At 44.4% G+C, this 12,686-nt stretch overlaps 1 protein-coding gene across 1 annotated transcript; it reads right to left on the bottom strand.

Annotated features, from left to right (window-relative positions):
• Window positions 1-1,717: 1,717 nt before the first annotated feature.
• Window positions 1,718-8,270, bottom strand: LDHA (lactate dehydrogenase A). The gene is made up of 8 exons (XM_080345852.1): window positions 8,238-8,270; window positions 6,605-6,739; window positions 5,741-5,858; window positions 4,850-5,023; window positions 4,225-4,398; window positions 3,260-3,377; window positions 2,692-2,815; window positions 1,718-2,504 (listed from the first exon to the last, which is right to left on the bottom strand). Exons 2-8 carry the CDS (start codon window positions 6,728-6,730, stop codon window positions 2,340-2,342), a joined length of 999 nt encoding a protein of 332 aa, XP_080201978.1. The 5' UTR covers window positions 6,731-6,739; window positions 8,238-8,270; the 3' UTR covers window positions 1,718-2,339.
• Window positions 8,271-12,686: the final 4,416 nt, after the last annotated feature.

Here is a 12,686-nt window from a genome sequence, read left to right on the forward strand (position 1 = left end):
GTGCTGGCTCATGGTCATCCTGTTGTCCACCAGGACCCCCAGGTCCCTTTCCCCTACGCTGCTCTCTAATAGGTCATTCCCCAACTTATACTGGAACCTGGGGTTGTTCCTACCCAGATGCAAACTCTACACTGTACTTAACTGTACATTCACTTTACTTCTGAGATTTGGAAGACATTTCAGTTTCCTGAACTGGAAAAACTAACATTTCAATGAAACTAACATTTCAATTAAACCAACCTTTGTTATGACCAATGAAAGCTGCAAACTCAGAAATTCAAGCCCCTGCTGTTAGAAATCCAAATTATTTTGTATTCTACCATCAGGTCATGGTCACAGCGGATTATTCCTTATGTCCCCGTAAGAAGCCTTGATGTATGTTGCATTTTTCCATTGGAAAATGCTAAGGGAAAAGCTGCATTTTTTGTGCTCCCTGGCTGGCAGAAAACACTACATGCCAGAGCGGCACAGGAGTTGGGGTGGAGCTCATACTGACCAGCGTGGTGGTTAAACACTGCGCTGTCTGCAAAAGAGGCTTCGTGGTACAGCGCATCTCCCAGCAGGGAGTGCCGTAGGGATGCAGGGTGCTGCGCATGTTGCCTCTCAGCAGCATCATGCTGTCCTGCTCCAGCTTCTGTAGGCTGCCTCAGCAGAGCCAGCTTCAAAAACAGTTTCTTGGTCTCAATGCAGTCAGCAGTGTGGTGCAAAACTTGAGTGTTTCGCTTAGGGCTTTTAATGTTATCATTGGATGTGGAGAGATTCAAGTTCATATTTAAAAGCTGGGTGGGACTTCATGTAGTAAAAAGTAGAAGTCTTGTAGATCTTCTGAAAGCTTTTGAAAGGGCTTCATACCATCTTCCTGTCATCTGCAGAAAGCACTATTGCTGTGTGCACTTTCCAGGTGCTGTTTTGATCACGTGGACACGAGAGAAAGTGGCACAGTGGCTACAACTTTCCCTTTGTTGCTGAAGTTGCTTCATGAGCACTTCTGTTTATTCTAAAATACTTTGTCCTGCGACGTGTCACCTGTACTCCATATTAAAAAATCCACACTAGTCTTAATCAGTTGATCTCTTTCCATTCTCAAGCTACATGCTGTGTCCTAACCTTAGAAAAAGCTGAGAATAAAGCCTTTTCTCGTATTGTAATGAGGTATATTGTTTTAAAATATTAATGACAGAGAAGATAGTTAATTCTAACTTACTAGGAGGTTTGAGGAGTAACTCTAGTCATTGTTTCTATTCATGGCTACTGTTCCAGAGGTCATGCTTTTCTGTGACTTTTTCTGAATGTCACTACTTGATGTGGAGAGATTTCTTCCGACATGTTTTTGTGTGTACAGGTAAGGAAGACACTTCCTTTGTTGCATTGTTTCTCTACTCCTCTTACATTATTTCGATAGAGCCTCTTTGACTGCATAAAGAGGGGAATCAAGTTCCACTTCTGAGTACTGACATACTTCCATTAATATTTTTTCATTCCTACCTTGAGACTGTTAGTTCACTATTATAAATATCTGGAGCCTACAACAGAGCAGCTGCACATTACACAGGGCTGGAGCTGTTATTACACAGCTGAGGTGTCAGCATGACTGAAGAAATAGAATTGTTTGATTTAGATGAGTGCAAGTGCAGCTGCATTTTGGAGACAAAGCCCTATGAAGAAAAAGCAAGGAGACAGAAGTAACAGTTTGTGGTTTATTTGGTGTTGGAGCTGGTACTACAGTTGGACAGTCACCGTCTTGTTGCATACAGAAACCTCAACATTTTTTAAACATGCTCAGGATATAAAGTTACAACTAGGCTGATATAGTACACAAAAATAAGGTTCTCTAAAAAAAAAATTGTACACAAATTCCAAAGCAATGTTAGGAAAATACATTTGGACCTACCAACAGTGAAATATATAAGCTATTCAGCTGGCAGAGAAGGTTGGTCAATTTGTTTGACAATCCTTTAACTGCAAGAAGATAGTCTTTGGTTTCACATTGTGTGATAATTAGTTACTTATTGTTCTGAACCAACTTTAAACAAGATGAGGAAAAGGCAAAGGGTTTTCTAGGCAGTGCTGCTTTGAATGCTGGATTTCTGTCACACCACTTCACTGTACAAGACTGACTAGCTTTTCTAGCTCTGGCTAAGAACATGGGTGTCTGAACAGGGAAAACCCTGGACTAGTTTCCTAGTGCTATCTTCAGGAAACTCATTTGTTCAGATTTGAGCTTTTTGTGTGTTCTGGTTGAGATACATACATTGAAAGATTTGACCTACCTGGAAAGTGCAACGTAAGACAAACCACTAAACCCATTAAAATGTAAAGAGTGAACTGCTTGGGCAGATTTAAAACTGTAGTTCCTTCTGGATTCCCCAGAGTGTATCTGCACTCTTCCTTAATTTGTCCTCTTCTTCGGGTTTTAGGATCATCTTCACTACATCAGTGATGCCACTGCTGCCCAGTACACAAGGAACACTTAGGAAGACATCTTCTTTTATTCCATGCATGCCCTGAAAAGCAGGTAAGGATGGTTAGGCTAGAATTCATTCTATAGAATGTCCTATCAAGAAAACTCAGAATTTAGTTGAAATGAAAGAAAGTTATGACTGTTCTTCAGAATTCCCAAGGTTTTTAGGTCTCAGTAAGACTAAAGTTAAAAAGCAAAAAAAAAGTTAAAAGCAAAAACAGGCCGCTCACCTTAACAACTGTAGAGATTGGGTGCACTCTTCTCAAATTCTTCATAATCGTTTCAGCTAAGTCTGCCACAGAAAGGCCAATAGCCCATGATGTGTACCCCTTCAGTTTGATGACCTCATAGGCACTGCAGAGACAAAGGTATTTGTTAAAAAACAAGTACCAGCAACTGAAATATTTAAAGTTTGGAAGAAGGACTTTTCGAGGTGCCTTAATCAATTTGGGGACATCAGAAACTTGACTGATTTGCTGACAGAACTGAAATGAACTCAGCAGTAAAGAACTCTACTTGCATTTTACGCTACTCCCTGCAGTCACAGTGGAAACTTGGAAGTTAAAAGCACTTCCCCAAGTTAAAAGTTCATTAAGCATGAAAAATTAACTGTGCCAAATCTACATTACTCCTTAAAATATTATTTCAAGTTCTATTGCATCTGCATCTTGATATTTCTTTTGGGCTACTATGGTATTTATGAAACCAGATATGGATACTGCAGTTCAGAGGTACTATAGCTCTTCATCATCTGTTCTTGTGTTGCAAAAAATAAAAATAAAATAAATCTGCATTTACCTGTCCACCACCTGCTTATGGACCTCCTTCCAGTGCTCCTTGTCTGCATCAGTTCCCATGTCTGGATGAAGAGCCTTCAGGGAGACGCCAGCAACATTGACTCCGCTCCAGACAGGTACTGAGAGTTGCACAGAGATTAATTATCTCACAAGAAAACTTAGTTCTGTCTTCCTCAAATTAACAGTTAACATAAAATCAAGTTTGATTAATCTGCAACACACATGTTGCTATGATTTAGGTATGACTTTAAATATCATATGACCTATGAGGAAGATATAAAATTGTGGGCTGAGAAACTAGGAGCATATAAACATCTTAAAACATCATGTCACAACAACTGAATATATCTTTATTAAAGCAAAACACCCCTGCAACATGAACTAAAGTGACAGTAACTCTATTTTGCAAAGTTTTCTCAAGAATAGGAATTTATTCCAAATGAATCCTCCCGAGTGTCAGGAAGCAGACAAGACTGCTCTGGTGCTGCTAGAGAAAGTACAGGTTATGTAAGGAAAAAGCTGCTCTTTCCCCTGTCCTCTACACTTGTCTCTGCACTTCAATTTCTATATATAGTTCTTGAAGTAATCAAGAGATGCCACTAAAGACAACTGAGTGACTACCAATAAGTTTAGTGCAGACTTTGGTAGTCCCTTGCAGAGAACTTTACCCTCTTGCTTCTTCAGTTTGGTTTTTTTTTGGAGAGTTATGGGAACAACTTAGCCTTGAAATTTTTAGCTTCCTCAGGTTACAGTAATGACCTTTTCCAAGCAGAGTAACTCAGGTCAAATATAGATCATCTAGGGTTACTCTGTGCAGCAGAAGACCTAAAGCAGGGCTTGCACTCTTAAGGTACTGCAGTGGAAAGGTTTTTGAGCAATGCTTTGCTGTAGCTTTCGGAGATGTTTCTTGCAAACAAACTATAAGAAAAAGGTTCTGTGTAACAGCCAGCCAGGTTTCACCCTTACCACTGGAATCTCCGTGCTCTCCAACAATCCACCCGTGGCAGCTCAGAGGATGGATGCCCAGCCTTTCTCCCATGAGGTGGCGGAAACGGGCAGAGTCCAGATTGCAGCCGCTGCCGATAACACGGTGCTTAGGAAAGCCACTGATCTTCCAGGCCACATAGGTCAAAATGTCCACTGTAAGTAGAACAAGGAGGACAACAGGTGCCACTCATGAGCAGTTTGAAAACTAGGATAGTATCTTCTGGTCACCTGCATGGATTTTATCAGCACACTAGTTATGGGGAATAGAGCATAACATAATCCCCAAAGCCAGGGCTCATATAATTACTGCTTTAAAGGCAGAATTGAGAGGCTCTTCATCCTATGCATGCAATTATCAGTGCTCCTTATGTGTCCTCTGCTAAAGATCACTTAAAAGGCAACTGAAGGCCCAAGTTGGAGGCAAGTTGGTTTATTTCTCAGAGTACCAGCTTGCTGAATGTGGAAAGGAGAGATGACCCTTCTTGCTATGTGGTTATGTGTCATAAGTATTTGCTTGGTCATATCAGTATACTAATGCCACCTTCCTGAAAAAAATCACTATTCTCTCAGCCAAATCCTCTCGTTAAAGCAACACAAGACAAACCTGGGTTTGAGACGATAAGCAGCTTGCAGTCAGGACTGTATTTAACAACATTGGGAATGATGAACTTGAAGATATTCACGTTGCGCTGGACCAAGTTAAGGCGGCTCTCTCCTTCCTGCTGACGGGCACCAGCAGTGACAATGACCAGCTTGGAGTGTGCAGTCACACTGTAATCTGCAGACAAAAGGCTGTGTCAGACATGACATCTTTCTACAACGTGGTTTAGAACAGTTCTTGGTTCCTTTTAGTATTAGTATCTAAAATTCTTGAGTTTGAAGGTGCTGAAGTTCTGGTAATTGTTACCCTAGGCTTTGCTTCTGTATAAAGTTAAATTTTCTTTTAAGATTTTGGTTCATTGCCACAAGTGGCAACCTTAAGGGCACATCAAAATCTTAATGTAGAATGGGGCAGTGGTTGGTATTACACCCTTCGCAGGCACAGATGGGTGTGGGGTAGCTGTGCATCCAGTTCAAGTGCTGTGTAGGAAAGGAAGAATGCTCTGCCTGTGTAACCTGTGGACACTGGAGGTGTGGGACGACTGGCATTGCCCTAGTCAGGTTGCTACTAAACTTACAGCTGTCAGATATTTGTGGCCAAGAAGTAAGCAGTAACACATTCAGGGGCCAGCTGCCTGTGAAATGAAATTCTCAAAGGTGCCTGAGTACTTAAGAAATTGATCTTTCTATACTGACTGATGAACTTTGGACCAGAGGATTCCTAGCTGGAACACCTTAACAAGGTACATGAAACTTAATGTCAGCTGAGCAGAAACAAACTTTCCTCCTGACAATTAGGATGGCAGGCTAAGTGCTAGACATGGATGGCCAGTCTGAGATCTGAAGTGGCTGTCTCCATTTCAAAATAACAAGCACATTAGAGCCAACTACTTGCCTTTGCCAGAGACAATCTTCGGTGTTCTAAGGAAGAGGCTGCCATGCTGGAGATCAAGCATCTCTCCTCTGAGCTTGTCCTCCACAACATCAACAAGGGCAAGTTCATCAGCTAAGTCCTGCACAGACCAAGATTAAACAGTAAGTTTACTGCCTCAGAGCAAAGTACTCGATTTGTAAACCATGAAGTTACAATTATTTTAAAAGCAGGGATCTATTTAAGCAATCTTGCCCATCTTCATCACTTTACTTATTCCCAAGCAGAGCATTTAAATTACTCTCCCAGGATATCTGCTTTATTGAATTAGTTTTGTACTTTCCATATGCACATTCTGTGTGGAACAGTTGTACAATTTAGCATGAAAATGGTGAGTAATTTAATAGCTGTTCATAAACAGCCTATTTTACAGTTAAGCAAGCCTGATGTTAAACACAGCATTTTCAATATCATAATGCAATGCAGAGGACAAGTCATTCAGAGTGTCTGGGCCCACTTTTTCCAGTCCACACTGCAAATAAATATTCCATCACGCTCTCTGCTTCAGACAGAATGATGCCTCACTTCTTAGAAGGGATTCTGGAAGTTGTTCAAAGGTAAATGCAGCTCTTTTAAGTCAAAATTATACATACAGCATGTTCTGTCTGATACTGGAATAAACTTGGTTTACAAGAACTTACAGTTATTTGCTCTCTGCCAATAGCTTGAAGATTGCTGCTTTGTTTCAGGCCCAAAGAAAAGAATGACCAACCAAAAGTTCATCCTGTGTGCTGGCCCAATTAGTCTAATAAGGGAGATTACTTTTCGCCTGTCTCTGAGGCCTCAGGTAGTCACAACTGTGCTGCTTCATCCCAAGCTGAAACTTACCTTCATCAGGATGCTGATAGCACAGGCCATTCCAACCGCACCCACACCAACAACGCTGATCTTATTGTGGGCATGACTGTGCTCCTCTTTGTGGACATTGTGGATGAGCTGATCCTTGAGAGACATGGTGCACTGCTGCAAGGAGAGCAACACGTTACTTCTCTAGGCATTAGAGCTCTTACCAACACCGGAATACTTGTATCAAGCAAGATGGACTTTATTCCAGGATGATAAGAAAACAGATATAAATCGCACACATAAAGCATCTGGCAGTACTGCCTGTATGCAGCAAAACAATAGAAAACTGAATTATTGATGACAAGCTCACTGTAGCTTTCCCTCAAACACAGCCTGAGCACCATTGATTATATAGCTGGGTGGCACTCCAGCAGCATTAGTAGAATGTTCTAAATGATCATCCATGTTACACTTAGGCAAGGGAAGCCATTTTAGTACTTCTGAGCACAGCATGGTCTGGCAATCCCTATTCTACCACCTTGAAAAACTGGTATTCTATGCCCTGAAGCCTTCCCAGAGCTGAGGTTGTACAACACTTAGGCAAGCCCTTCTTAAGCACAGTTTGATCCTCAAAGCCAAATTTATGGATTTGCTTTAAAGTGAAACTGCATAGTTTTGAATTAAGATGTATAGAGTCTGGTGTTATCATCTCTCCTACCTTCACTTTTTTTAGCTACCGGCTGCATGGTTCCAATCTGACAGTCACAGCTACAACGAAATGCCATGATAATAATGGAATCCTGCGCTTTCACCCCAGGGTCTCCGCAGAAGCCAACACCACGCTTTACCGCTCGCCTGAGGCAGGGGCAGCCTTGCAGATGGATGCAAGTACAGACCTAACCTGATTCTAAGGTTAGTGCTGAACAGGCAGCAACTTGTTCAGAGCAGGAAAGGCCGGAGAGCGCTGGCAGAGCAGGTAGGGACTGCGAGGCTGGCAGGGGTGGGGGAAGGACAGGAAATCAGTGCCCATATATAGGAGAAGTTAACCAAGGTACTTCAGTCTTCATTTGCACCCGTCTCCTGCAGCGTGGCCCAGCATCGTGCACACGCCACGTGCCAAGTTCTCGCTTTGCGCTGTAAGAACATCAACGTGCAGGGCACCCGCTCAAACGTTTCTCAGTTACAATTTATACTCCAAATTTTTTTATTTTAGAGTGCTACTCCCTTGAAAGAAGCAGACTATGGGAGAGCCAGCAGCCAAGGTGGTATATTTATGCTCTATTTTAAACGCAGGATCACTCCCAGCGCCCTTCCCAACCGGCAGCTGCCTAGAGCCACACGCACTTCCACCGCCGATTAGGGGAAGCGACTTAATTCCCGCAGGCTGAAGCGGGGGAGGGGGGTGGCGGGGGGACGCAATCTCAAGGGGGGACGGAAATCACGCCGGTTGCGCAAGGCCGCGGAGCAGGGCGGGGTGCCCCACCGCACCCAACGCGGCACCGGGCTGAAATCCAGGGCTGTGCCCGCTTCCTCCTTGGTCGGACCTGGGGTCCGCTGGGCGCCGCCTGCTCGACCGAGTTCCCCCAGTGGGCTGGCGGCCAGCGGCGCCCGCATCCCCCTCCCTCCCTCTCCCCGCAGCAAGCACCCCATAGCCCGCGAAGACGATCGCACCTACCGAACGTCCTCACCCAGGCGCGGCGGCGGCGGTAGCGGTGGGGCGGGGAAGCAGCCACCGCCTTAAGTAGGGGCCGGGCGGGTGACGTGCGGCGGGCGGGCTGCCGCGGTGGAGACGTGCCCGCCGACACGTCGGGGCGGAGGGGAGGGGGAAGTTGTGTTGGGCCGGCATGGGAAAGTGGGGGGGAGAGGGGAGGCGGAGGGTAGCGTTTGGCCCGTTGTTGGAACGTCGAGGGCGTAAAGGTCGCTCTGGAGCCTTCGGCCCGGCCGGCCGGCACCGCGAGGGGAGCTGAGGCGGGCGAGCGCGATCTCAGTCCCGGCCGAGGGCTGTTAGACGGGCCCGCCCCCGGCCCGACATGGGGGGGCTGCCGAGCCGGCCTCGCTGCGGCTCAGCGTCCCGCCCCTGGCGAACCGGCGTCCTGGGACGGGGAGTCCCGTCGTCGAGGGAGATTTCCCTCTCCCCGTTATGAACCGGGATGGGTGAAGGTGACGTAAAACGTTAGCTCCGGAGGGCAGGGAGGATGCCCAGTGCGTGCCAGCCAGCACACAGGAGCAGCAAGCGGTGCCGGCTCCCCGAGCTACGGGCAGTTCGAGGTGCCCGGGCCCTCCTTTGCCGGCCGCACCGCCGCCCGGCCAGCAGCCAGCCCTGTGCTCCTCAGCACCCACACAACCCGACGGGGTTTATGGCCGTAGTTCTTGTCCGATGGCTAGAAACCCGCTTCTAATTTCCACCTCAATCTGTATGTTTGCTTTTTTGTTACAGACATCCTACTCTGGCGTTTACCTCTCCTTTCCGTGTATTTACTTATCCAATTCCCATTCATTTGTGTGTGGTTTTGTTTTGTTTTGTTTTAAAGTTACATAAGCTCAATCTTTTCAGTGTTGCATGATGCAAGCTGTGCCCTGGGCCTTGGGACGTCCTTTCTGCGGGTCTCTTTCAGTCTAAGCGCTTTCCTCATGAGAGTGGCTGCCATATGGAGCATTTTAGACAAGTCTCAGTGGCGTTTCAGACAGAACACTAATGCTTTCCTGCCGTTACTGGAAATACCATGACTGGACTCAGGCTTTTTTTTTTTCACAGTCACGCCACCCTGTCATATCCCTATCCCTCTGTGCTTGGTTAGTAAAACCAAGTCCTCCACTTCTTGCTAAGATACTAACAAAGAGGGAAGAAAAAAATAAAGATATAAAGATATATATATATCTATATATTTCCTGGATGCTTAAAGTTTCAATTTTTTCCTATGCTACAGGGTTGCCCCGTAAAACTGGCTTTCAGTAAATCCATGATACCTTTTACCCTTTTGTTCAGCTGGCTGTGTTCATTTATTACCTTGTATCCAGTTCTCCCTTCTGCTCCTCCACTGCATCCTCTCTGTGATCCTTTTTTCTCCCTTTTTTTTTTTTATTTTTTTTTTTTAATTTCTTGTAGGTGTGGTACCTTTTTGATGTTTGTTTTAGTTTCTCTTTGGGATTCTAACTCTATCTGATTTTTGGCAATATCTATTTGCAGCTTCTAGGATGTACTTGACTTTCTTTTTGAGACAATTATCTTGCTGCGGTGGAAAGCCTTCCTGACTAATTAACTCATTTGTCTTCCTCTACCCATACTGGCCTTCCCATCTCCGTTTTATCTGGGATGTTTTTTCTCTCTTCTAAAGGCCCTTTATGTAGTTTACCTCTTAGTCACTACAGTTAGTCACTTTACAGATGAGGAGACTGTACGTTGTCATGGAGGTCCTGATCTCTCCATGACCTCATCCCACTCCAGTGCACACAAGCTTAGAACGTGGCCCATGGTCATGCTGGACCAGGGCAGGTGGGGTGAAGATCACACGTAAGGCTTGTGCTTGCCTACTAAACTCTGCTTTACAACTGCAGGAATTTTCTGCTGCTGTTCCAGGCACACTAACACCCTCTCACAGACCATCCCAGTGACAATTTGCTTCTGCTGTGGCAATCTGATGGGAATAGTAGCCCAAAGCCTCATCATTTCTTTGATTGTCCATTGGCAAAACAAAAGAAACAAAAAACATGAGTGACAAAATATCTAAAAATGCTCAAAACATGAAGAATATAGAGAATTGCCTGAAACAAGCCAGAAAAATACCAAGTTTTTGTTCTTATTATAAAAATCAGCACTTCTGCCAAAGGAGGTTAAATATAGTGATCTATCAGTTACAAAGCTAGATGTGCTTTGTTCTTTGCTGCTGCTTGAGGAGTGAGTGATGCTTGTGAGATGTGTCATGTCCGAGGAGACTGATAGTTGAGGAGCGAAAGTGCTGGTAGGTGCTGAGTAGGCCTAATGCCGCATGAATGCAGAACAAAGGAGACCGTACGGTGTAGTTCTGTCGCTCTGCATTATGCTGGGTTCGCTGAGCATCTTGTTCTAGCAGAAGTCTCAAGGACGGATTAGGAAGTTCAGTGCTGCATCCCAGGAATCTCTATTTACAGTGGCTTTGTATGAATGGGACTAAATATCTCATCCAGAGTTTGCGTTCAAGACATCTGGCAGGACAGAAAACGAACATTTGACAGGAATGTCAATAAGAAATGACAGGAATCAATAAGAAATGTTTTCTCCATAGGGAGGATTTTTACTTCTGAAGAGTTTAAATGTAAGATAAGAGGCTTCTAACACAAGACTGGCTGAATAGGCAGCTTTAGATGGGCATTTAAAAATATGTAACCAGTATAGAGCAAGTGGTATTTCACTACTGTCACGGTGAGACCAAGGCTCTTAAGAGAAAGAATGTTGGTATTTGAAGGTTGTTCATACCCTGTGGCTCAGACAAAATAAAATTTGACGTGATTTTTGGGGTATCAGTTCCAATAAAGTCTTCACTTGCTTGTGCTTATGTTGCTCATTTCTGAGAACAGAACCAAGGTGAAATCTCTGTTATTTATAACACAGGGCATCAGGTTGTCCTTAGCTGTTGGTGCCTGTTCAGATACCAGAGGTCCTACCTTTAGCAGAGTAGGCCAAAGCAAGCTAGCCAGGATGTTTCAAAACCACCCTGGTCCCAACATGTCCTCAGTGATGACAAGCAGATCAGAAACTTGTTTTGTTAAAAAATACTGTCAGTTTTTAATATGCCAGTGTTAATTCACCTGGGTGGCAAAACTGAGAAGGTGGCTGTGACTGCCACATATTTTCTTTTATGTGTCCTTTGTGATCCTTATGTGTCCTCAGTGGCAGCAGTAGATGCTGAGGAGGAAAGCAGTCATCTGGCATGACTGACATTGATTTTCTGCCTCAGAGAGCTTCAATCAGACGAGGCTCACAACAACACAAACAGAACGGGGTGAGCAAATTAAGGGCATTTTTCTTGCACTTGGAAGATGGAGGCCAGATTAGCTTTGATTTCTTGTAAGTGATTGACTTGGATTGCAGGGATGGGGCCAACTTTCCTCCCTTGTATATGCAGGGAGTTTTGTTCTTCCTGTTCTTTTTCTGCTGCTGCTTCTCTCCATTGCAGCGGTGGGAGGTGGTATTGATGGGACTGTTTTAAATGTGACAGGGTCTCTCCAGGGAAGCTTGGCCCTTCCTCGAAATACTTGCTCTCTTTTCCTTATTAGCTTTCACAGATTAAACATGAAAAATAAAACAATAGAAGTTGCTGAATGGAAACATTGATATTTTTATTCTAGGAGTTAGAAGCAGGGCCTTTCCACTGGCCTCAGGTGTCATTTATTCAGGCCTTGGCTGGTAACATGAGGAAACAATGCCACATTCTTATTAAAAAATGTGTTTGTCTTTAAACTATGAGATGCTGATTAAACCTTTATCCTAAAGTCCAGAGAGAGTTAAACAAGGTGAGTTTAATGTATGCGTCTTGCCATTTTCAATAAAATGCAAAGTGTTAGTAAATTTCTCTCCATTTTGCTAATATGCAAGGGGTTTTACATGGTGATATTTAATTTCTACACTTGCCATTTGCTCAGGTCCTGGCTCATGACAGAATAAGTCAGATCTGATGGCGCTGCTGGGGTGAATAATGACACCAAACCCTGACCTGCACGTATTTGCTGTGCGAGCTACAGCTCAGCTGGGAGGTCAGCAGTGACCCAAAGCCACCGTAGATGCTGACTGGCCCTGGAAAGGTCAGTGGAGTCTCTCCATCTGAGATGTGAGGTGTCATTTGCCCCAAAAAATCATAAGTGTTGCTCCCAGCATGATGAGTCCTGCTTTTGCTCTGACATCATCCAGGGCTTTGCTTTTATATGATGTCAGTGTGTGTGTGAGGGAAAGGTCTGGCACTGGACATAGCTACGTTGTGTTCCAGTCCTGTCATTCGCTTTGATATACTCCGAGGCTCCAGAGTACTCCCTCCAGCTGTAATGGCTTCTTTTCTCCTTTGTAAAATGGGAAGTGTCTTTATCTACCAACCTGATGTTGATACTGTAGGGATTAGTTCATTATGAAACACTTCAGCTTTGTAAAGCAAAA

Source organism: Nesoenas mayeri (assembly GCF_963082525.1).
Source record: "Nesoenas mayeri genome assembly, chromosome: 5".
In the NCBI taxonomy this organism is placed as follows: domain Eukaryota; kingdom Metazoa; phylum Chordata; class Aves; order Columbiformes; family Columbidae; genus Nesoenas; species Nesoenas mayeri.